Source organism: Tripterygium wilfordii, chromosome 13 (genome assembly GCF_013401445.1).
Source record: "Tripterygium wilfordii isolate XIE 37 chromosome 13, ASM1340144v1, whole genome shotgun sequence".
NCBI lineage: Eukaryota > Viridiplantae > Streptophyta > Magnoliopsida > Celastrales > Celastraceae > Tripterygium > Tripterygium wilfordii.
Window position 1 is genome coordinate 8,681,057 of NC_052244.1, and position 26,676 is coordinate 8,707,732.

Consider the following 26,676-nt stretch of genomic DNA (forward strand, 5'->3'; position numbering starts at 1 on the left):
CTCTCATAAACAACCCTGAGCAAATCGATGCTCCAGTCAAACATGATCTATTTGCTCAGCTCTTACAATAGGTGCAAGCCTTGAAAGAGATGTTAAACGCACATGCACAACAGCAACCAAAATTGGAGAATTCAACTCCCTCTAATGGGGATGATGACAGGCACTCTCACTCAGGGAGCTCAATGTCAAATGCCCCAAGTGATACCCGAGATAAGATCTCAATGGTAAGCACCCACAGGGAGCAATCCTAGAATACTCATGGTGAGTATGTTAGTAAGTAGATGGAGGAGATGATTGGCATAAATATTACATCCACGATGGATGTTGTATGGTACAACTTGTTGGCACCTCTATCAACTTAGCTATTGAGTATCAACATTCTCCAATACTTCAAGGTCCAACCTTGGAGAAATAAAATGGGAAGAGCAATCCCTTTGGTCATGTCATACATTTTGAATCTGTGATGAAGTTTCGACAAGCTACAGATATGGCGCTTTATAAGGCCTTCTCATTCTCTCTTATGGCAGGGATGAAACGCTGAGTAAATTTATTACTTGGTTCACCCTGGAATTCCTAGATGTCTTTGATCTTCAAGTTTCAATGGCAACAATCGCACTAATCCAAACTATACAACACAAGAGTTTTCAGAATTACCTCTCTAAGAGGCCTCCTGAGACATGGGTGAACTTTTGTCCAAGATAGAGAAATACATCAACGTAGTGGTGGCAGATCTAAAAATTAAATTAAGGAGGGCTTTGATTTAAATTGTAGTGTTCTAGCAACTAGCTATTGCCTTTATGTGCGTTTTTTAATTTATTTTACACTTACAAATGTTTTCTCTTTGGTTTTGTAGAAAATGAGCAAATTTGGACAAATTGGAGCTACTTTTTCTAAGAGACAGAAGCTAACATGTCAGGACACCCATTTGGGGCTATCTGGATGCCCTCTCAAGGTGTCCGAACACCCCTTGAGAATGTTCGGACTAGGGTTGTGTAGACACCCTCCCTAGGTGTCTAGACACCTCAGTTGCAATGCAACCTCAGATAAAAGAAAATGTGTCAGGACACCCTCCTGGGCTGTCCAAACACCCTGTCACAACCTATAATTTAAAGACATAATTTTAGAACGGGTTTTTGGAAAATCTCAATTGTAATCAATGGGAATCATTCTTGTAAGGGCATATAGGTATTTTTAACCATAAGAAAGGGGTAAAAACCTAATGTAAGGCTTTCTCCAAATTCATGCTCATTTTTTTCCTGGTCACAATAGGAGTACTATAGTGTAGAATAGCTTTCTCTCTGTAGATTCCTTTATTTTTTCTTAATTCCACTATTTGATTCTGTGTAAACACTTATTTAGATGACAATAAATTAGTTGTTTACCATCAATTTTAGGGATGGCTAGTTCTATTTAGTCTCTAATCCCCAAAGGTGGATGCGATGTTTGATTATTTGAGGTAAAGCTTTTAATTCCAAATCTATGTATGCTTTTATGTCATTGATTGATGTTAATGATTGGGTATATTAGATTGTGCATGTCAAAGTTATGATTACTTGGTTTGGAGTGTGAAACTAGTTCGACGACTAAGCTAAGCCTTATTAGGAATATTAATTCATAATATGTAGTATGTTGTGCGCTAAACTTTCATTGTAAATTCGGTAATCCGATGGCTTGATGTGTTTCAATGAAGTTCTCAAAACCCAACATCAATTAATTGCATGATCATTCATTCTATGAATTGGTCCATGGATTTTGTAGAATTTAAGACATAAGTATGGTAGAGTTACAGTGATTTGGTCTTTGAGTGTGGAATTAGGGTTTTAGCAAAGTCAAGTTTTTTAAGAACATTAATACATAAGATTAGGTGACTACCTTTAGGCTTTCATCGTAGACCAAAGAGTCTGATGGCTTCCATATTTGTATTGAAATCCTCATGCCCAATTTCTATTGCGTTTGTATGATTTTTTGGTCGCGCACAATTTCATTGTGCAGGGTTGTGTGTTTGCATACTAAATACCTTGAATATGAGAGAGGAACATCCACTGGGAAGGATTAGATGCTAGAACTTTTTATTAATTGTTTTCTCAAGTTAGTTCTTAGTTTGGTTACAAAATTCCCATGTTACTGAGTCATCCAACCCCTTTTCATTTCTTGCAAAATTTTTGTTATTCCTTGCAATTAGCTCTTTAGTTAGTTGTTTGCGTTTCATCCACCCCAAATTTACATTAGCTTCCTTGTAGATTTGATTTCGGTTTCACTATGTATATTACTTGCCGACTTCCCTAAACTTGGGACACGTACAGACGCACTATTCAGTGTCAGTCAAATTTTTGGCGTCGTTACCGGGGAAGCAATTGTGAAGATGAGGGTGGCTTGTAGACGCTTTTCTCCATCAACTAAGGAAGGTGCTCGGTCAAGCGACTAGGGTAATTTTTTCCATCTTCTACCACTTTCATAGTGTAGCTTAGTGTAGTGGAAGAAAAAGTTGAAGTTCAAAAAAAAAAAGAGAACTTGGTGGATGGGGTTAACTTATATTCCTTTGGGCTAACTTAGATTCCACTTACTAATTGCTCATACTTAGTGTGATTATTGTTTAGAATCTATCTTTTTCCTCATTTCTTACCACTTTGCTTGATATTTTTTTTGTGGATCCCTTCTATGGATATCTTGATTTTTTGTGGATTTCTTGATTGGTATCCTCTCTTTACTTGAATTCCTTAGGAACTTAATTGATTGATATATTCTTGAATTTCTTATCACTTGTGAAACCATGTCTTTGCCAAAGGGTACTTCTAGTTTCAATAGGAGAGGGAGAAATGCTAGTATGAGTGACAAGGGTAGTGTACAAAGGAGAAAAGTTGATTTGAATGCATTGCGTCATTTGTTACAAAATGTTAACTTGCAAGATTTACAGGAGTTGCAAAAACAAGGTGGCAATGTTATGCATAAATCCAATGCTCATATTGTAAATCCTCCTAACGTGCCTCTCATGCATCCTCATTTGCATCAACATGCTCATCAAGGCCATGAATTGAATGCTTCTCTTTTGGAATCCATTCATGCTCATGAGCACCACATTATGCGAGAATTGATGCAGCCCTCTAGACAAACCCGACTTTCAAGCATCATTTTTACTTTAAATCAATAAAATGTGAGTTTGAAGCCTAAATTGCTCTAATTGATTCCCAAATACCATAGTATCAAATCAAAAAATCCCTACTCACATGTGCGTGATTTTGAAGACAAAAATCTATTGCAACACTCACAACTTCCATCCCAAAATGTAGCTCCACCAACCCATCAACTTTATGTTCCACCGCAAACTCTTGAGGGCACTTTACAAATGTTTATGCAAGCTCAATTGGGTGCGAACCAAGGAGAACAAAAATTCCAAGAGCAAACCAATAGAGCCATGGACGACAATAGAAGTCAAATCATAAAAGTTACCCAAGAACTAACTTCCAATGAAAAAGAAAAGTTTGCACCTCAACGTCTTTCAAATCCTTCAACTCAATTCTGCAATTCTGCAGTAGGGGTTGGGAATTTATGAACACCTTGGAGTGTCCATAACAAGGTTTTACTTGTGTGAATTTGTTGAATAGTCTTACTTGATTGCGCTTATATTTTCCTTAGTACAAAATGTTCTTGGTCATCTTTGAGGGGGATTAAGATTAGTTGTCCAACGATTTTACATGTATTGACTAGAAGGGAATTGGAGGATTAACTTTACTTATTGAGTATAAACAAGTATTGCAAGAATTCACCATAGATGGGGAGGAAAGCAGGATAAGAAGAAATTTAATAGTCATGATACCAAATACTATTGTCTTCATTGAGTTTCAAGACAAGAGTCTTTCAAGTATTTCATGAAGAAAAACATGTTGTCTTGATAAACATAAAAATTCAATTGACCCCCATAAAAGTGAATTCTAATAAGTTCAACAATCCAAAAACTAATTCAAGTCAACTTATGTGTTAACCATTTTTTGGTGGATTATTGCCCAATTAGAGTTCATGTTTGAAGTTATTTCCACACACAATTGAGCTCAATGTTATGGACCTAACTCTACTATACTCACAAAGAATGGAATTCTAATTAGATCAGTAATTCAACAAAACAAATCCAAGTCAATTTATTTACAAGGATTTTTTTTGGTGAATTACAAACAAACTACATTTTATCTTCGATTTTCTGTGTGCAAATATTGGGTTATATTGGCAGTTTATATAGGTAGAAAAATGAGTGTAATATCCTGACCTGATTTTTACACTATTCATAGTTTTTTTGACGCGTTGATCGAGGTGGAGTGAACCTCGATGATCGCGAACCGGGATTTGGGGAAAATAAAAATTAAATTAAGATAAAAATCTGGAAATATTTTTCATAAGTGGGGGATTTAAAAAGAAAATTTTTGGGATAAGAATCACCTTAATCGGAGTTAAATGGAATTAGTTATGATTTTTTTAAGTTTAATACGTGTATATGTCTTATAAATGTACAATGACATTTCTGTAAAAACTGTAGGGACTACAGTGAAAAGATGAATTAATTAATTAAATACAAAAACTTTTAAAATTTTTCAAAAACACCCTCTTGTTTTCACGATTTTCTCTCTCTCTCTCTCCTCTTTCTCTCTCTTAAACGGGTTTGACAGTGATTTTGTGATTCCGACGACGACGACGGTCATGGCTGATACCAAAAGAAGCGTAGGAGTGAGACGAGTATAACCCAAGTGGAATCACGTCGATCGGAGCTGTGATTAGGGAGATATCGGAGTTTGAAGTTTCCGGCCACCGTGGGTTTCTTTGGTCGATCCGACCGATTCTGGCGACGGTTTGACTTGATTCAGGTACCTATGAGTTCATCTCTTCGAGGTTTTCAATTTGGTGTGTGGTTTGGTCGGTTTTGGTGGCCAGATCGCCGGCGGTGATGTTGAATGGGTTTCGACCAAGTTGACTCGGTTGACTGGTGTGTTGACCGGTTCGACCCGGTTTGGCACTGTTTCACCTGGTTTGACCCAGTTTTACACTGTTTGACCCGGTTTGACCCATTGGACCCGGTTTAACCCTGTTTTGACCCATTTCACCCGGTTTTGACCCATTTGACCGTTGACCATTGACCATAGTTGACCGACCGTATTTTAACTGTATTTTCGTATATCGTGTTTTTCGATGTAGACGGTGATCCCGGTTGAGATTCGGAGTGAGTTGACTTTCGAAGTCAGGGGTTTACGGGGACGCTTTCGTGGTATTTGCTTTCCGATTTCCAGGTAGGGTTTTCCTTACTCTTTCTTGTGATTCTAGAGTTCCGGTTTCACGGACTCTTATTATATGGTGGTTTTGTCGGTTTTCGGGGGTGGAAATACGGCTTGTTATATGTTTATTTATATTCCTAGTTGATTATGATTATTGGATTGTTTTAAGGAGTGGGGTGGTTGGAGGTGATTGGAGGTGGTTGATGTAGACTGTGGGGCCCATATGGGAGCCCAATTTATTGGATATGGATTTACAATGGATGATATATATATAGACTGGGTACGTACCTGTAGACCGTCTGAGATGAGGTGCATCACAGGGGACGCTCTCTGGTGTAGGCTATGCTATCGGGATATCCGATCCTCATCCAGTTTCGGTGTGGACCTGGACTGGGAGACACCCTACGGGGATTAGGGTGGGTCCAGGGGTGGATTATGGATTACGAATTATGAATTATGGATTTTGGAGTGGATTATGGATTTCTGGTGGCCGGGGTTCGTGGTTACAGTGCTATATAGCCTTATCGGCTACTATATTACCTGATTGGATTGTCGATGATTGCTTATTTATTGTATTGCTTATTCTGCATCATATTCCTGGATTTCTTATATTTTTCTGGATATCGGTGTTTCCTTTCTACGCCCTACTGAGCTTTGTAGCTCACCCCTCTTCTTTATTTCCTTTCAGGTGAGTTCGGTGCGGGAGATGGTGGTCAGTGACGGGTTGCGTGAGCTGATGTGCAGCCTCGAGCCGACTATTCTAACAGGGCGTGGATTTTGGTATTGTATTTTGTGTATATTACATGGTTTGGTATCGAGTGGATATATGCTACTGATCCGCTGTTGTATATTTACTCCGGTGGTTTAGGTGGTTTTCACTATTATTATTAAATATGTTTATTGGGTTTAATTATCGGTATGGGAATTGGTTCGGGGGATGGGGTGTCCCCTGCCGGTCACGTCTCTGTGGGTATAGGTACACTTCGGTATACCTTAGGAGAGAGGGGCGTGATGGTTTGGTATCGGAGCTGGTTTTAGAAACTTACAGTGGTTAGGTTACCTAGGTTATCTCGTTGGCTACACATCATGCGGTTCCCGGCTGACCTGGTGAGTTTTTATTTTTGGTGTTTCTTGCTTTTGGATTTATGTATACGTGTGTTATATTTTCCAGATATAGGGGACACACCTAGTACCCGAGCACGAGGACTGGGACGGGGTAAGGGACGACATGGGGCGGATGAGCCTCAGGGGGCAGATGAGGCGGGTGTGCCCGAGGTAGCTCCGTTAGAGCGTGGGCGAGGATGGAGAGGTAGGGGTGCGAGACGTGGTAGAGGTGTGAGACGTGGAAGGGGTAGGGGTAGGGGTAGGGGTAGGGGTAGGGGTAGGGGTAGGGGCAGGTGGGGAGTGTATATAGACCCAGTGGATGATGTTGAGGAGGATCAGGAGGTAGTGACTACTTTACGACAGGAGGTCCGGGATGTTACTGAGTTGGTGCGAGCTCTTGGGCAGACTGTTACGGGACTTGTAACTCAGATTGCTGCTCCAGCCCCAGCTGCATTACAGGCACCTATTGAGGTTCCAGCATTGGTTCCAGCTCTGGGTGGGTTACAGGAGGGTGCAGGACAGATTGTGGCTGCACAGGTAGCTCCTTTGGTGACTGACACTTCGATCAAGGAGCTAGCTGAGTTGCGGAAGATGAACCCTCCGATTTATAGGGGAGTGATAGATCCAGTGGCAGCAGAGGAGTGGCTACGCCAGCTACGCAGGAAGATGACTTCCTTGAGGATTCTTGAGGAGAGGAGGGCTTTATTAGCTGCGGAGTTTCTAGAGGGGGATGCTTTTACCTGGTGGGAGGTGATGACAGTTAGTCGGGGCAGAGAGGGTATGACATGGGCAGAGTTTGAGACAGCTTTTCTGGCACAATATGTATCACAGATAGTGCGTGTAGCTAAAGCTAAGGAGTTTCTTGAGTTGATTCAGTCTCCGGACATGACAGTGACACAGTATCAGACTCGTTTTGAGGAGTTAGGGAGATATGGGGAGGAGTATATTTGCACAGAGGAAAAGAAGACACTGAGATTTAGGAGAGGATTGTCGCCAAAGATTTCACCTCATTTGGCAGCTCAGACTATCACCACCTATCGCGAGTGTATTGACAAGGCACTCGGAGTGGAGAGGACTTTAGCAGAGATTAAGGATTATTGGGAGATTCACAAGAGGAAGCTTGAGAGTTCTACATCTGCTACTGGAGAGAGTAGTCAGCACAGACAGAGGACTGATACTCGGGGGCAGCAGCAGAGCCAGGGGCAGGGTTCTCAGAGTCGGAGGCAGGGTTATCGGGGACCTAGGCAGGGACAGCAGGGTCCTAGACAAGTTCAGCAGGGGCAGAGACAGGGTCAGCAGGGGTAGAGATCAGACCAGCAGGGACAGGCTCTGAGGCGGGACCAGCAGCCTCAGCATTGCTATGCTTGTGGTCATGTGGGCCACATGCGTTGAGATTGTCCTATGGCAAACAACCCCTTATGTTTCCGGTGTGGTTTGCCAGGGCATACCAGGAGAGATTGTCCACAGGGTGGAGGACCTGCATTGCCAGTACCTCGAGGTTAGAGGGCTTTAGCTCCAGTTCCAGCACCGGTTCCGATACCGAGAGGTCCTGCAGGTTCAGAGAGGTGGAGTGTATGCACTTGGCCCTGATGCGGTACCAGCAGAGCGAGACCATTTGGGAGGTAGGTTTCTCTTATTCAGTTCTTGGGCACGTGTTTTGTTTGACACTGGTGCTACGCATTCATTTATTTCTGCATCATTTGCAGAGGCATTGGGTTTAGAGATTACGGGAGTGGCGAGGAGATTTATAGTTGATTCACCCCTAGGACCAGGTACCATGATTAGTGGTATCTGTAGGGACTGTGTGTTTAGTTTCGCAGACCATGAGTTTAGAGCGGATCTGTTTGTGATGCCATTTACTGATTTTGATGTTATTCTTGGATTGGATTGGTTGACTGGGTATGAGGCGATTATAGAGTGTGCTGAGAGGAGGATTACACTGACCACACCTACGGGGAGGGTTAGATTTCGTGGGACGAGGCTTCTTCCGTGTCCACATTTTCTAGATAATCCTCAGTACACTGATTGTGTTATAGCTGGTTTGATTACTTCAGCGTCTAGGGAGGATTCTTCGATCCTTATACCAGTTGTGGAGCATTACATGGATGTTTTTCCTGATGATTTACCGGGGTTGCCACCACAGAGGGAGATTGATTTTGTGATTGAGTTGTATCCGGATACAGATCCAATTTCTATACCACCGTACAGGATGGCACCAGTAGAGTTGAAGGAGTTAGACACTCGGTTGATAGGTTTATAGAAGTTGGGTTTTATCAGACCGAGCACTTCACCTTGGGGAGCACCTGTTTTGTTTGTGAAAAAGAAGGATGGTACGATGCGTATGTGTGTGGACTACCGACAGCTGAACAGGGTGACAGTGAAGAACAAATATCCATTGCCGAGGATTAATGATTTGTTTGATCAGTTGTGGGGTAACTATTATTACTCCAAGATTGATCTCAGATCGGGGTACCACCAGTTGAGGATCCGGGAGGAGGATATTCCGAAGACAGCTTTCCGCATACGGTTTGGTCATTATGAGTACTTGGTTATGCCATTTTGGCTAACCAATGCACCTGTAGCGCTTATGGATTTGATGCACAGGGTGTTTAGGCCATATCTGGATTTGATGCACAGGGTGTTTAGGCCATATCTGGATCAGTTTGTGATTGTGTTCATTGATGACATATTGGTTTATTCAGCCACTGAGGAGGAGCATGTCAGACACTTGGAGATTGTGTTGCAGACGCTTAGAGAGCATAGATTGTATGCCAAGCTGAGTAAGTGTGAGTTTTGGATGACTTAGGTGAGATTTTTAGGGCATGTGATTTCTCAGGAGGGTATAGCAGTGGATCCAGCTGAGGTGGAGGCAGTGGTAGCATGGAGGAGACCGAAGAATGTAGGAGAGATTCGCAGTTTCCTAGGATTAGCAGGTTACTATCGACGTTTTATCGAGGGGTTCTCGCGGATTGCGGCACCGATGACGCATTTGACCCGAAAGGATACTTCGTTTGTATGGACAGACGAGTGTGAGCAGGCTTTCTAGGAGTTGAAGACTCGGCTCACATCACCTCCAGTGTTGGTGATACCAGACAGCGGTATTGGTTATTAGGTGTATTGTGATGCTTCAGGAGTTGGATTGGGTTGTGTGTTGATGCAGCAGGAGGGAGTGGTTGAATATGCTTCACGTTTATTGAAAGGCACGAAAGGAATTATCCTGTGCACAATTTGGAGTTGGCTGCGGTAGTGTTCGCACTTAAGCAGTGGAGATATTATCTTTATGGAGAGAGGTTTGAGGTATTCTCGGATCACAGGAGTCTTCGGTACTTGTTTACTCAGAGGGATCTAAACCAAAGGCAGCGTAGATAGATGGAGTATCTTGAGGACTTTGATTTTTCTTTACAGTATCATCCGGGCAAGGCCAATGTGGTGGCTGACGCCTTGAGTAGGAGATTGGTTGTAGCTCGGTTGGCTATTCAGGAGTTTGGGTTGGTGGACACACTTAGTCAGTATTGACTGGATATAGAGGAGCGTGGAGATGTATTGAGTTTACGGAGTTTGATTGCTCGTCCGGCACTTGTACAGCGGGTGTTGGATGCACAGTTGAGGGATGCATTATTTGATGACATTGAGGATATAGAGGGATGGGTTAGAGGCAACGATGGTGGAGTCAGATTCCGAGGCAGGCTAGTAGTTCCAGAGGATACGGAGCTACGGGAGGAGATACTTTGGGAGGCACACCACTCACGGTTTGCGATGCATCCTGGTGCTACCAAGATGTATCGAGACTTACAGAGGCAGTATTGGTGGAGTGGCATGAAGAGAGATGTGGCACAGACAGTGACTCGATGTCTTACCTGTCAGCAGGTAAAGGCAGAGCATCGATGACCCGCTAGATTGTTATAGCCGCTTCCATTACCTGAATGGAAGTGGGAGCATATCACTATGGATTTTGTGATGGGTTTATCTATGACTCCGCGGAGACATGATGCAGTTTGGGTTGTTGTGGATCGGTTAACAAAGACAGCTCATTTTATGCCTATTCGTCAGACAGATTCGATTGAGTCGTTGACGAGATTATATGTACGGGAGATAGTCCGATTGCATGGGGTACCGTTGAGTATTGTGTCTGATCGGGATCCCAGGTTTACTTCACGGTTCTGGGGCAGTTTTCAGGATAGTCTGGGGACGAAACTGAACTTCGATACAGCTTTTCATCCTCAGACTGATGGGCAGAGTGAGCGGACTATTCAGATTCTAGAGGATATGCTTCGGGCTTGTGTGATGGATTTCCGAGGAGATTGGGAGACCCATATTCCTTTAATGGAGTTCGTGTACAATAATAGTTACCAGAGCAGTATTCAAATGGCACCGTTTGAGGCATTATATGGGAGACCTTGTAGGTCACCGTTGTGTTGGTCAGAGGTTGGAGACAGACCATTATTGGGTCCAGAGATGGTGCAGCAGACTACTGAGGTGGTGACAGTGATTCGACGGCGGCTTCTGACAACTCAGTCACGTCAGAAGAGCTACGCGGATAGGAGACGTAGACCTCTAGAGTTTCAGGTGGGGGAGCGGGAAAGTTAGCTCCGAGGTTTATAGGACCATTTGAGATTTTGGAGAGGGTGGGGACAGTAGCTTATCGATTAGCATTACCCCCACAGTTGTCAGGAGTACATGGTGTATTCCATGTGTCTATGTTACGGAGATACCATAGGGACCCTTCTCATATATTAGATTGGTCTACCTTGGAGATTGATGAGGACGCTACTTTTGAGACCCGTCCTATCAGGGTTGTGGATAGGCAGGAGAGACGACTATGATCGAAGACCATACCCTTAGTCAAGGTGATATGGCAACATTATGGAGTAGAGGAGGCGACCTGGGAGTTGGAGTCTGACATGCGAGCTAGATATCCGGAGTTATTCTCTACCTAGGTATGATTTTAATTTCAGGGACGGAATTTTTCTTAAGGGGGAAAGGATGTAATATCCTGACCTGATTTTTACACCATTCACAGTTTTTTTGACGCGTTGATCGAGGTGGAGTGAACCTCGATGATCGCGAATCGGGATTTGGGGAAAATAAAAATTAAATTAAGATAAAAATCTGGAAATATTTTTCATAAGTGGGGGATTTAAAAAGAAATTTTTTGGGACAAGAATCACCTTAATCGGAGTTAAATGGAATTAGTTATATTTTTTTAAATTTAATATGTGTATATGTCTTATAAATGTACAATGGCATTTCTGTAAAAACTGTAGGGACTACAGTGAAAAGATGAATTAATTAATTAAATACCAAAACTTTTTAAATTTTTCAAAAACACCCTCTTGTTTTCACGATTTTCTCTCTCTCTCTCCTCTCTCTCTCTCTTAAACGGGTTTGACAATGATTTTGTGATTCTGGCTACGATGACGGTCATGGCTAGTACCAAAAGAAGCGTAGGAGTGAGACGAGTATAACCCAAGTGGAATCACGTCGATCGGAGATGTGGTTAGGGAGATATCGGAGTTTGAAGTTTCCGGCCACAGTGGATTTCTTTGGTCGATCCGGCCGATTCTGGCGACGGTTTGGCTTGATTCAGGTACCTATGAGTTCATCTCTTCGAGCTCTTCAATTTGGTGTGTGGTTTGGTCGGTTTTGGTAGCCGGATCGCCGGTGGTGGTGTTGAATGAGTTTCGGCCGAGTTGACCAAGTCAGGCCGAGTTGACTCGGTTGACTGGTGTGTTGATCGGTTTGACCCGGTTTGGCACTGTTTCATCCGGTTTGACACGGTTTTACACTGTTTGACCCGGTTTGACCCATTGGGCCCGGTTTAACCCGGTTTTGACCCATTTCACCATGTTTGACTCGGTTTTGACTCGTTTGACCGTTGACCATAGTTGACGGATCGTATTTTAACTGTATTTTGGTATATCATGTTTTTCGGTGTAGACTGTGATCCCGGTTGAGATTCGGAGCGGGTTGACTTTCTGAGTCACGGGTTGACGGGGACGCTTGCGTGGTATTTGCTTTCCGATTTTCAGGTTGGGGTTTCCTTACTCTTACTTGTGATTCTAGAGTTCTGATTTCACGGACTCTTATTATGTGGTGGTTTTATCGGTTTCCGGGGGTCGAAATACGGCTTGTTATATGTTTATTTATATTCCTAGTTTATTATGATTATTGGATTGTTTTTAGGAGTGGGGTGGTTGGAGGTGATTGGAGGTGATTGATGTAGATTGTGGGGCCCATATAGGAGCCCAATTTATTGGATATGGATTTACGATGGATGATATATATATAGACCGGGTACGTACCTGTAGACCGTCTGAGATGAGGTGCATCACAGGGGACGCTCTCTGGTGTAGGCTATGCTATCGGGATATCCGATCCTCATCCAGTTTCGGTGTGGACCTGGACTGGGAGACACCCTACGGGGATTAGGGTGGGTCCAGGGGTGGATTATGGATTACGGATTATGAATTATGGATTTTGGAGTGGATTATGGATTTCTGGTGGCCGGGGTTCGTGGTTACAGTGCTATATAGCCTTATCGGCTACTATATTACCTGATTGGATTGTCGATGATTACTTATTTATTGTATTGCTTATTCTGCATCATATTCCTGGATTTCTTATATTTTTTTGGATATCGGTGTTTCCTTTCTACGCCCTACTGAGCTTTGTAGCTCACCCCTCTTCTTTATCCCCTTTCAGGTGAGTTCGGTGCTAGAGATGGTGGTCAGTGACGGGTTGCGTGAGCTGATATGTAGCCTCGAGCCGACTATTCTAACAGGGCGTGGATTTTGGTATTGTATTTTGTGTATATTACACAGTTTGGTATCGAGTGGATATATACTACTGATCCGCTGTTGTATATTTACTCCGATGGTTTAGGTGGTTATCACTATTATTATTACATATGTTTATTGGGTTTAATTACCGGTATGGGAATTGGTTCGGGGGATGGGGTGTCCCCTGCCGGTCACGTCTCTGTGGGTATAGGTATACTACGGTATACATTAGGAGAGAGAGGCGTGACAATGAGTGTATAACCATTGATTATAATTTAAAACTTTTAATCTCAACCGTACATATAAAAGATAATCTAATTATGAATTGAATTTTGTTTATATGTGTATATCAACCTTTTTTTTGAATTAGGGAAACCAAATCTTCCCATATATTTTGTAATGTAATGTACAAATAAAACGAAATCAAATTAATTCTTTTCAATCCAATTTCTTTTTACAAAATGCAACAAAACCTGTCCAATTTAACATTATCAATTTCATCCCTTCTATTTTTTTTTGAAAGGTCTTAGACCAAATATATATTTCATGTACCCACCAAAGGAGTAATAGAAATGGAGGCCAATAGGCACTCAGGCCACCATTAAGGTGGACTAACAAAAACATTAACAAAGCACTAATTAAAGAAAGATAGAGCTGCTCCAACCCTATAGCAGGGCTACTTGTAGAATATCAATATATCAATCTTTATTCACAACTCCAGCTGACTCTTTCTGAACCTGAACAATCTGTATTATTGAGCTAAGAGTGTTTTCAATCCACACATGCATTTCTTGTATTGAGAGGGCGTATTTGGCTAAAGAATAGGCTACCCCATTAGTTGTACGCCGCACATGAACAATACTCCAGCTTGAAACACTTTATAATAGTCTATGGATCTCCATAATCACAGGTTCACACTGTAACAGCCCGACCCACTAAAGCCCAATCTCCCCACCAACCACTGAACTTGGCCCATACCAAGCCCAGCCTGGCAGTTCCCAACCCTCCTGGCCCATACCAGAAAAGATTGGACAATAGTTTAAGGTCTGCAGCATGTTATATTCCGCACCCAAGACCCATCCCTGGCCGATGTGGTATTTCATCCAGAATAGTAACCCCCACACCTCGCCTCATATGACGCAGAGCAGGGCATTACAGTCCACCCCCCTTAGGAGCCCACGTCCCCGTGGGTCACGCCAGACACGGGCATCGCGCCCCGGTTAGACGTGAGGGACGAAACCCACATACCCACCAGGTCGGCTCCGATACCAACTGTAACAGCCCGACCCACTAAAGAGTCTGCCTGAGGCTACACACCAGCTCACGCATCCCGCTGCTGACCGCCATCACCTACATCCAACTCACCTGAAAGGGGATAAAGAAGAGGGGTGAGCCACAAAGCTCAGTAGGGCGTAGAGAGGAAACGCCAATATCCATAAATAATAAATCCAAAAATATAATGCACAGTATGCAATACAGTAAATATACATCCATCAGTAAGCCAACCAAATAGCACAATAGCCGATAAGGCTAAACAACACTGGAACCACCCACACTGGTCTCCAGAAATCCATACACCATCCAATCAAGTGAAATGGTAGCCGATAAGGCTATCCAACACCGTAACCACCACACCAACTCCCATAATCCAGCAACCATAAATCACCCCTGGACCCACCCTAATCCCCGTAGGGTGTCTCCCAGTCCAGGTCCACACTGGTCTCCAGAAATCCATACACCATCCAATCAAGTGAAATGGTAGCCGATAATAGGGGTGTGCAAATTTCGGTTGTAACCGAACTTTCGAACCGAACTGACCGACCGTTAACCGAATTTATCGGTTAATATTAACCGATTGCGCGGTTCGGTTAGAGATTTGTGAGTGATTCGGTTTTCGGTTAATGGTTCGGTTAACTAAAAAAATTAACCAAATTAACCGAACCGAACCGAATATGTAACATATTATATAAATATAAATATATAATATATAATATAATATGTGTATAGATATATAATATGATTATTCTTATAAATATATAATTATGTTATTAATTTTCCACCTATTAATACTTATATTCTTCTAAAAAATTAAAAATAAACCTATTACTACTTATATAAAAAATTCAAAATAAATATAATATACATCAATTATTAAGTATTAATTCATGTTATCAAGCAAAAACTTAGTAATTTACCATGTAATGTAACACCTTCGATATATTATATATTTATATTTATCAAGATTAAATATGATAATGAAATAATATGACAAAACAAATACTATAAACCATTAAACCATAAATCCTCAAGTTAAAGGTCCCAACAATATAAAACCTTAAAGGCTTAAACCTTTTGTTTTTTTTGAAATGGGAACCCTAAACCCTATAAAACTTTATGAATGTAAACCCTAAACCCTATTAACTATATAACCATAGTCATGTTATTGTTATAAACTTAAATCCTAACCGATAAAACACTAAACCTATAAACCTATACTCTAATAATATTAACCCTAAACTCTAACACTAGAAAACCTTAAACCTTTTGTTTTTTTGAAATAGAACCCTAAACCCTAAAAAACCTTATGAATGTAAACCCTAAACCCTATTAACTATATAATTATAGTCATGTTATAAACTTAAATCCTAACCGATAAAACACTAAACCTATAAAACTATACTCTAATAATATTAACCCTAAACTCTAACACTATAAAACCTTAAACGTTTTGTTTTTTTGAAATAGAACCCTAAACCCTATAAAACCTTATGAATGTAAACCCTAAACCCTATTAACTATATAACTATAGTCATGTTATAAACTTAAATCCTAACCGATAAAACATTAAACCTATAAAACTATATTCTAATAATATAAACCCTAAACTCTAACACTATAAAACCTTAAACCTTTTGTTTTTTTGAAATAGAACCCTAAACCCTAAAAAGCCTTATGAATGTAAACCCTAAACCATATTAACTATATAACTATAGTCATGTTATAAACTTAAATCCTAATCGATAAAACACTAACCCTATAAAACTATGCCCCTAAATGCCTAATTAAACTATATAAATCATATTATATGCTAAATTAGTAACACATTCCACATAATATAAATATATAATAAATGATTAAAAGATCATGTTGTAGGCTATGCTATTATTTATTATTGATTATATAATAAATGATTAAAAAATCATATTATTTAATAAAATATATTTATGCACTATAATTCTGGGCCATTGATCTAGGGCAACATCCAAATGAAGGCAACGCAGCCAATCTCAGATTCACATTTCATCTTGAGTTTTTCTTCTTCTCTCTACGACTCTGCTCGTCTGCCACGATTCTCCAATCTCCACCTAGTCTAGTTCAGCTCTTGCACCGTCGGGCGTCGGGCATCGCACGACTCTCCAGCAGTCCAGCTTTTGCATCGTCGGTCGTCTCACGCTGCCTCCCCAAATCCCCTGCTTCACCGCTAGTCCACTGCATGACCCAAGGTATAAACTTCGCATCACCTTAGTCTTCTCGGGATGTTAGTATTTCTGTGTTTAGATGGGTCGATAAGTGACGTAGGTGCGATAGCATATCACTTCTATTTGGCATGGGATCTTAACAAGAAGACTTGATTGATACCGCAAGCTTTAGTTACCTTATTTATTTTACCTATCAATCAATTTATATAATTATATGTTGTTATGCGTGTTAGTGGAGGCAACTATTGATTGAATAAACACAAACAGAGAATTTATTCTCTACACCTGCACGGTAGTTATTTGATCTCATTCTCAGGTTATCAATGGCTAATAATCATGGTCAATCTGAAGCGAATACAATAACTTCTCCATCTCTTGTCAGTCCCGTGCCTAGTATCAATGAAATGAATAACAACTTGCACACTTCTAGCACTGCATCTACCCCTGCAGTAGGATCAACTCAGCAACAACCAGATTCAGATGGAAATTTAAAGGGAAAAAGAAAGGCAATTAAGGAGAGGAGTGAAGTATGGGAACACTTCACAAGGGATATAGAAAAACAAAAGAGTACTTGCAATCACTGTAAAAAGGTACACTGTCCAGACTAAAAAATGATTTACTGTTGAATGTTGATGAGAATTGATATCATATTTTTGTTCTAACAAATTTGGCCAATCCATGAAAACAGGTTTTTTGTTCAGATTCAAAAGCGAATGGAACAAGCTCGTTGAAGTACCACCTCAAGTCATGTATGAAGTTTTCAAATGCTAGTGATCCTCGACAACAAGAACTGCATTTTCAACATGCTGATGGCAGACATGGTGAGGGGAACTTAGTGCCTTGGAAATTTGATCAACAAGCAATAAGAATGGCAATTGCGCGAATGGTAATTATTGACGAGCTACCTTTTAAATTTGTTGATGGCGAAGGATTTAAGCAATTTATGAATATTGCTTGTCCTAGATTTATTATGCCTTCTCGTTGGACAACTGCTAGGGACATTATTGAATGCCATGATAGTGAGAAATTAAAGTTGAAATGAAGAAGGTTTGTGAATGTTTTATTTGCACTGAAGTTTGTGATGACAAAGGCATTGTGGGGGAGGATCCAATGAGCCATCTAATGCCATATCAATATTTGGCTTACTGCTTTGAATTGTATTTGTTTTGTATGGAGTTTATGGACTATCTTTATTTTTCATATTTTGTGGTTGTCATGTTATATATGTCATATTTTGGGCTTTGACCCAAAATATAAGGCTTTTGTGCTTTCTCTTTGGGTTTTGCCTTTGGCCCAAAATATTTGAAATTAACCGAACCGACCGAAATCTAAACTGAAATTTTAGGTTAAACGAACCGATGGTTAACTCTCAAAAAAATACTGGTTTGGTTAGATGGTTAAAATTAATCGAAAAAATTTGATTAGGTTAAAAACATGATAATAACCGAACCGACCGACCGATGCACACCCCTAGCCGATAAGGCTATCCAACACCGTAACCACCACACCAACTCCCATAATCCAGCAACCATAAATCACCCCTGGACCCACCCTAATCCCCGTAGGGTGTCTCCCAGTCCAGGTCCACACCGAAACTGGATGAGGATCGGGTATCCCGATAGCATAGCCTACACCAAAGGGCGTCCCCTGTGATGCACCCCATCTCAGATGTACATATATCATCCATCAGTAATCCATATCTGATCATTTGGGCTCCTATATGGGCCCACAATCCACATCCACATCCATATCCAACACCACATCCACATCCACATCCACATCCACATCCACATCCAACACCTCCAATAACCACTCACAGAAACATACCAACAATGATATATAACAGGGAATATAAATCAGCTTGTAAACAGGTCGTATTTCAACCCCAGAAACCGACAAAATCATAACATCATCAGAGTCCGTAAAATCGGAACTCTAAAGTCACATGCAAGAGTAAGGAAACCCCTACCTCGATAGCGGTACACAAAATAATTAACCGTCTACAGCCTGAAGTCCAACTCCTCGATCACCTATACCAATATATCGGTTTCATACTGGTTAATAATCAATCACAATTTGTAGAAATCCAAATTATCCTTTTACCCTTGAAAATGAACTTGCCATTTTTCCCTTGGAGGTGAAATTACCATTTTTCCCTTTTATCAATATTACCAAATTACCCTTGATTAAAATTATAAAAATATCACTAACATATTTCATTGAGTTGCATGCATGCAACCCGATCACCAACTCGGTCACTATTCATACTATTCATTCGACAACCACCAATGGCACCACCGTGGGTATGGTTGTGATTGTATCATTGTTGTGATTATTATGGTTGTGATTCTGCGATCCATCATCAACCGTACAAACTGGTATGACGAGTTTCAGTAAACTTATTTAAATAAATACATTTTTATAAATCTCTATGTATTACAAATATCTATATAAAATATTCATTCATTCATTCAATTCAATTAATATTATATGATTAAATTAATGAAAAAAAACTATATTCTGGTTTCGGATTATACCTCCATGTATACCGTACGTATATGCGTATTTACGACGAAATTGCCAAGATGCTCCAACGCTATCCGTATGGATCCAAAAACATCGCCAACACGGTTAGAACAACGAAACAAGTTAGAATACAACTTCGGGGTCGCCGGAAAATAAAATTCCAGCCGGGTCAAAAACCAGGTTAAACTCGAATCTCCGACATCCGGAGGTTGTTTTGGCCGGAAGTTGGTTGGGAATTGTAGCCCTCAATCTGGTGAGTCATTTGGTACCAATGGAAGGCCAGACCGTCGCCGGAATTGGCTAGATCGGTGGTGGAAAGGGATGGCTCCTCCGCGACTTTAAGAGGCTTTTCCGACCATTTCACGTCGTCTTGTCTAACAAGGAGGGTTGGGTTTTCTTGCTCGGACCCTGGGGGTTCTTTTGGATGTAGCGGCGTCCGATTTGGTGGCCGGACGGCGAAGTTGCCATGTTCGCCGTGGAAGAGAAGTGTGACACGGGGAGAGAGAGAAAATGGTTGTATTTTTATATATATATTTTTTTTTCTTGTCTTTACCCCATCATGAAACAAAAGTGGAAACACAATAATTCATTGTATTGTGTATGTATATATATATCAATCCCACTCTTGGTGGCTGATTTGTCCTCACCGAAAGTGGGCATTATTTTATGTTTTTTTTTTTTTCAACTACATCACACTTTCGGTTGAGTAATTTTGTCAGATTATATTATATATATATATATATATTCCAATTACCCAAATTTCTTCAAAATACTAATTTTAACCTCTTAACAATTTGTACATTCAATTTAGCCCTTATTGAAAATTTCACTTTAATTCGTTTTAAATGTCGGGTATTACACACACACTGACAGGTTATTCCCCCCTCCTCGTATTGCTTCAACAATTACTGAAGAATCATCTTCAAAGACAAGATAATGAAACCCCAACTCACCCGCCAACTTAATTGCATGTAATGTTGTCATAGCCTCAGCTAAAATAGGCTCCATCATCGTCCTCCTCACCTTTGAACTACAAGCCAACACATCACCGCAAGCATCTCTATAAATTACTCCAAATCTCGTACGTCTGGTTGGCAAACTAATGGCTGCATCCCAATTTGCCTTAATGAAGTTTAATGTAGGAGCTCTCCAAATTTGTAAATTTGAGTCAACATTGCTAATGGAAGTTGCACTAGACAGATTACCCTCTACCACCTGAATAGACCTGTAACCCTCAGCTGTGAGAATACCTTGATGTGCTACCCTCATGGACATACTTGGTTCTACGAAGCCATAACATACGCATAGTAATAGCTAGGGTCGCCAACTCTTGGCTTCAAACAGTTTGTGCAACCTCCCTCCACAATTGAGCAAAACCACCATGATAGATAGAATTTATTTTCTATAGTTTTTATATGCTCACACTATATACATCCCTGACAATTGGGCATTCCCACAAGACATGAACTGTAGTCTCAACATCAACTCCACATATTGGGCATAATGAATTAGTACTAATATGTCTGGTGCAAAAGAAAATTATTGGGTAAAGTCTCATACACTGCACGCTATGTAAATACCTTAGTCGAAGGTGGAGTTAGCAAAGACCAAACTGATTTCCATAAGCTTCCATCATTATTATCAGCTGACCCAGAAGAAGATGTTGTGCCCCTATGACGTATTTCCATCGAATGATGATAGCCACTTTTAACAGAATAAATACCATTTGGGGTCCCAGACTAATGGAGCAAATCATTGATATGACGTGAACCCAAGGGATGTTTCAATATCATGTGAGCTATTTCTACATCATATGCATGCTCAATAAGACACATATTCCACCATCCAACATCCCAATCAATTAATACTTACCCTAAATCTGAATTTTTGAAGCCCAATTCCTCCTCACATGCTGCGTAACAAATTGGTTTTGGTAACCAGTTGCTCTTCCAGATTTGGGCTGTAGAACCATTCCCTATCCTCTATCTCAAACCATCCTGTATTAATCTTCTAGCATCCAATAAAATTGCCCGTAAATAAGAAGCATCTCTCCCTTTAACAACATGTAGAAAATCAGGAACTTTGAAAATATTTCACCGTGAGAACCTTGAGGACAATGGGTTTGGGTTTGTAAGGATCCTCCACCCCTGCTTTGCAAGGAAAGCTTCGTTAAATGCTTCGAAATTTCGAAATCCCATCCCTCCAATATCCTTTGATTCACACATCTTTGACCAAGGAAGTCAACTTTTATAATTCTGCTCATTATTTTGTCTTTGAAGGTGATTCTTCAGTAATTGTTGAAGCAATACAAGGAGGGGGAATAACCTGCCAGTGTGTGGACCTGTGATTATGGAGATCTAGAGACTATTATAGAGTTTTTAAGCTGGAGTATTGTTCATATGCACCGTACAACTAATGAGTACAAGAAATGAAAGTGTGGATTGAAGACACCCCTAGCCCAATAATGTAGATTGTTCAGGTTGAGAAGGAGTCAGCTGGAGTTGTGAATGAAGATTGATATATTGATATTCTACAAGTAGCCATGCTATAGGGTTGGAGCAGCTCTATCTTTCTTTTATTAGTGCTTTGTTAAAGTTTTTGTTCATTCCACCATAATGGTAGCCCGAGTGCCCGTTGGCCTCTATTTCTATTACTCCTTTGGTGGGTACATGAAATATATATCTAATCTAAGACCTTTCAAAAAAAATAGAAGGGATGAAATTGATAATGTTAAATTGGGCAGGTTTTGTTGCATTTTGTAAAAAAATTTAGATTGAAAAGAATTAATGTTATTTCATTTTATTGGTATATTACATTACAAAATATATGGGAAGATTTGATTTCCCTAATTCGAAAAAAGGGTTGGTATACACATTTAAACAAAATTCAATTCATAATTAGATTACCATTTATATGTACGGTTGAGATTAAAAGTTTTAAATTATAATCAATGGTTATACACTCATTTTTCTACCTATATAAACTGTCAATATAACCCAATATTTGCACACAGAAAATCAAAGATATAATCTAGTTAGTTTGTAATTCACCAAAAAAAAATCCTTGCAAATAAATTGACTTGGATTTGTTTTGGTGAATTACTGATCTAATTAGAATTCCATTCTTTGTGAGTATAGTAGAGTCAGGTCAATAAGATTGAGCTCAATTGTGTGTGGAAATAACTTCAAAGATGAACTCTAACTGGGCAATAATCCACCAAAAATGGTTAACACATAAATTGACTTGGATTAGTTTGTGGATTGTTGAACTTATTATAATTCACTTCTATGGGGGTCAACTGAATTTTTATGTTTATCAAGACAACATGTTTTTCGTCATGACATACTTGAAAACTCTTGTCGTGAAACTCAATGAAGACAAGAGTATTTGGTATCATGATTGTATTAAATTTCTTCTTATCCTGTTTTCCTCCCCATCTACGGTGAATTCTTGCAATACTTGTTTATACGCAAGAAGAAAAGTTAATCCTCCAATTCTCCACTAGTCAATAAGTGCAAAATCATTGGACGACTAATCTCAACCCGCTCAAAGATGACTAAGAATATTTTATACTAAGGAAAATATAAGCGCAATCAAGTAAGACTGCTCAACAAATTCACAGAAGTAAAACCTTGTTATGGACACTCCAAGGTGTTCATAAATTCCCAATCCCAATTGCAAATAAAAACATGAAAGTATTATGCTAAGTGAATGAATTGCAGAACTGAGTCGAAAGTATGTGTTTATGAAAGACAATTTGGATAGGCATAACTTTGTGCAGGAAATCACCTACAAGAGCAACTAAAGCATCTGTCAACTTACTTGCTTATCTTGAATCAAATTAATCACTAGGTTTAGTGGGTTATAATGTGGCTATGAGACAAGATAGGAATAATTTGGATCTAGATGACAAGTCACAAGATTAGGTCTAAGACATGAGCTTCAATCTTATTGTTACTGCTTATACTTAACCTTACCACTAAAAATGGAAGAATTCAGGGTAGGTGTCTCACATAGGGTTATTTAAAGATTCAAGGCATATAATCAGTCACAAATGAATAGGCTAGGCTCAAAATCTCTCAATATAGTGAATCCTTCAATCCTAAATACACAAGCAAGTGACGAATGCTAATAGTCACATTTTTCGTTAATCAAATGTAATGAGTGCAAAGCTTTTGAAAGAACACGCTTAAATGATTTACAATGAAGAATATCACGAAGAATCACCCAAATCCCAATGTATATCAATAAAGAATAGCTCAAATAAATGAGAAGAGTAACATAATCTAATTAATTAATTAAAACTTTTTTCCGTAAACATATATATAGCCAAGTTATCCCAATTTGTGAATGTAAATCTTATACCATTTAAGAAAATACATTTTTCAATTCAATCAAATTTGTTTTTATAGCAAAAATTGAAATTTATTATCTCTTGCTCACCAACGAAAAAAAGTTGAATTGCAAAAAATACTCAATTACCACACATCAGTACAACTAAAACAATTTGTAATTTGTTTTTCATTAATTAACATTCAAATTTTTTTTTATTGCCAACAATTTATACTAATTCAATAAGGCTTAAGGTAAAGGATCAAAATGTATATTTACCTACAACAGTTGTGGTATTGGCAATCACATAGTTACTAGTTGATCTAGCTTGGGGTCCTCTTGTCTAGATCGAGAATGTTAGAAATCCTACAACACTGAATCAACGGAGTTGCCTAGCAGTCGAATGATCGATAGAGAAAACTGTGACAATCAAATTAATAAGGAAAAAAAAAGAGAAAAAGAGTATTTATAGTAGTAATAACAATTCGACGATTACCTTGCTCGACAACTAGTAATAATATCGAACATATTATGTTTGAGCCGCGTTTTGATTTTAGGACGTCTTTTCCTCCGCACTTTCTCTTTCATTCATAACCCTAAATAAGTCTCTATATATTTCTAGATGCATTTTTTATACTTTATATTAAAATTCTCAATCGGCTTGATTATTCCAAACCGATGTGGGATTTCAATCTTTAAATTTTCATTAAAGAGGTTGACAAGAGTTTCAACCGAGCCCCTCCTCTATTATTCATACTAATCAATTGTAAAACAACACGTGTTTTTGTATTGAACTGTTAAAAATTTCATATTATTTTTATAGATATTATATGTAATTATCGATTTTGACACTCTCGATTCTCGAATGTTATTTATATGACAAAAAATAAAATCATTTTATTCCTAGATTTAGAAATATGTGCATGCATATACATGTATTAATAATGAAAATTGAGACTTCAAATGTTTTAACGTTAGAATCTATGAATATCTACTAAATATAAAAGTTTCTTAATACATCTATGAATATCTACTAAATATAAAAGTTTCTTAATACATCAGCGGGTATGAGGGAGATGGGATTCGAATGTTGCACCTCTCTTCTGCTGTTGGTGGATCTTAACAACTCAGTCGAGTGGGGAATCTAAAGTTTAATGTTATGACATATAAATTTTGTGCTTGTATTAGCACTATTCTATGTTGGACATGAGAATCTACCGATTATGGCCTTTAAAGATAGGAGTGTAGGTGTTTGATGTGATGATGTGTGTTTTCAGCATCCAGACCTTGAAAGAGATGTTAAACGCACCTACACAATAGCAACCACAATTGGATAATTCAGCTCTCTCTTATGGGGATGAGGACAAGCACTCTCACTCAAGAAGCTCAATGCCAAATCCCCGAGGTGATACCTAAGATAAGATCTCTGTGGTGAGCGCCCATAGAAACCAATCCCAGAAGACTCATGGTTAGGATGTTAGTAAGCAGATCGAGGAGATGATTGACATAAAGATTGCGGCTATGCTGGATGTTGTATGGTACAGCTCGTTGGCACCTCTATCCATTGAGCTGCTGAGCACCGAGACTCCCCAATACTTCAAGGTTCCAACCTTGGAGAAATACTATGGGAAGAGCCATCCCTTTGATCATGTTATACATTTTGAATATGTGATGGAGTTTTGACACGCTACAGATGTGGCACTTTACAAGGCCTTCTCAACCTCTCTTATGGAACAATGAGGACTTGGTTTCCAAATTGCCTCGTTATAGTGTCACATGCTTCTGAAATCTATCCTAAAATTTTGTGATCCACTTTGGCAGTGTTAGGAAACCGAGGAAGACCAATTTAGCCTTATGAATATCTAGCAGCTCAGGTAATTTCTAGATGTCTCCGACCTTGAAGTCTCAATGGCTACAACGGCACTAATCCAAACTGTACGACATGAGAATTTTCAGAATTACCCCTCTAGAAGGCCTCCCAAGACATGGGTGAACTTTTGGTCAGGACAGAGAAATACATCAACTCAATGGTAGTGGATCTAAAAATTAAATTAAGTGGGACTTTGATTGGACCTCTAAATTGAGGTCCCAACATCCTTAACTTGGAGTATTCTAACAACTAGTTATTGCATTTATATGTGTTTTTGACTTGATTTTTCTAAGAGACAAATGCTAACTTGTCCGAACACCCATTGAGATGCTCTCAAGGTGTCCGGACAACTTGCTGCAAAAACCAAAACATAACATTTCTAGAACAAGACACAGGAGAAACCCTTTTCGAACATCCCTTGAGGATGTCTGGACAACATCCCTACATGTCCGGATTGGGGGTCTCCGAGCACCCTCACTACGGTTTGGATACCTTAAGTGCAATACAACTTCAGACAGAAGAAAAAGTGTTCGGACAACCTAGGATACAACTTCAGACAGAAGAAAATATGTTTGGACACCTTTTCTACGCTGTCCGGACACCCTGTCATGACCTGCACTTTCAAGATAGAATTTTAGAATGGGTTTTTGGGAAATCTCAATTGTAACTAATGGAAATCATTCTTGTAAGGATAGATAGGTTTTTTTTACCATAATAAAGGAGTAAAAACCCTAATGTAAGGTTTTTTCCAAATTCATTCTCATTTTTCTCTAAGCCACCATTGGAGAACTATAGTGTAGAAGAGCTTTTTCTCTCTAGATTGTTTTATTTTTTCTTAATTCCTCTCTTTGATTCTATGTAAACATTGATTTAGATGGCAATAAATTAGTTGTTTATCATCAATTTCATGGGTGGCTAGTTCTATTTGATCTCTAATCCCAAAGGTTAGACGCGATGTTCGATTATTTCAGGTAAAACTTTTAATTTCAAATCTACGTATGCTTTTATGTAATTGATTGATGTTTATGATTGGGCATATTAAAATGTGCATGTCAAAGTTATGATTACTTGGTTTGGAGTGTGAAACTACTTCGACGACTACATTGAGCCTTGTTAGGATTATTAATTCATAATATCTAGAGTGTTGTGTGCTAAGCCTTCATCGTAAATCCAGTGATCCGATGGCTTCATTTTTTCAATGAAGTCCTCATACCTAACATATTAATTAATTGCATGATCATTCATTTTATGACTTGGCCTGTGGATTTTATGAAATTTAAGACATAAGTATGGTAGAGTTATGGTGATTTGATCTTTGAGGGTGGAAATAG

General features: G+C 39.5%; 1 protein-coding gene and 1 long non-coding RNA gene across 3 annotated transcripts; one reads left to right on the top strand and one right to left on the bottom strand.

Annotated features, from left to right (window-relative positions):
• Positions 1–14,442: 14,442 nt before the first annotated feature.
• Positions 14,443–19,705, bottom strand: LOC120012159. The gene is made up of 3 exons (XR_005471219.1): positions 19,155–19,705; positions 18,587–18,647; positions 14,443–14,503 (listed from the first exon to the last, which is right to left on the bottom strand). It is a non-coding gene; the product is annotated as an uncharacterized LOC120012159 (long non-coding RNA).
• LOC120012158 lies at positions 16,443–17,864 on the top strand. 2 transcript variants are annotated; one of them, XM_038863456.1, is made up of 3 exons: positions 16,443–16,643; positions 17,012–17,207; positions 17,306–17,864. In XM_038863456.1, exons 2-3 carry the CDS (start codon positions 17,022–17,024, stop codon positions 17,657–17,659), a joined length of 540 nt encoding a protein of 179 aa, XP_038719384.1. In that variant the 5' UTR covers positions 16,443–16,643; positions 17,012–17,021; the 3' UTR covers positions 17,660–17,864. The 2 variants fall into 2 exon arrangements, with proteins under 2 accessions (XP_038719384.1, XP_038719383.1); XM_038863455.1 differs by having other exon boundaries at positions 16,443–16,641; positions 16,934–17,207.
• Positions 19,706–26,676: the final 6,971 nt, after the last annotated feature.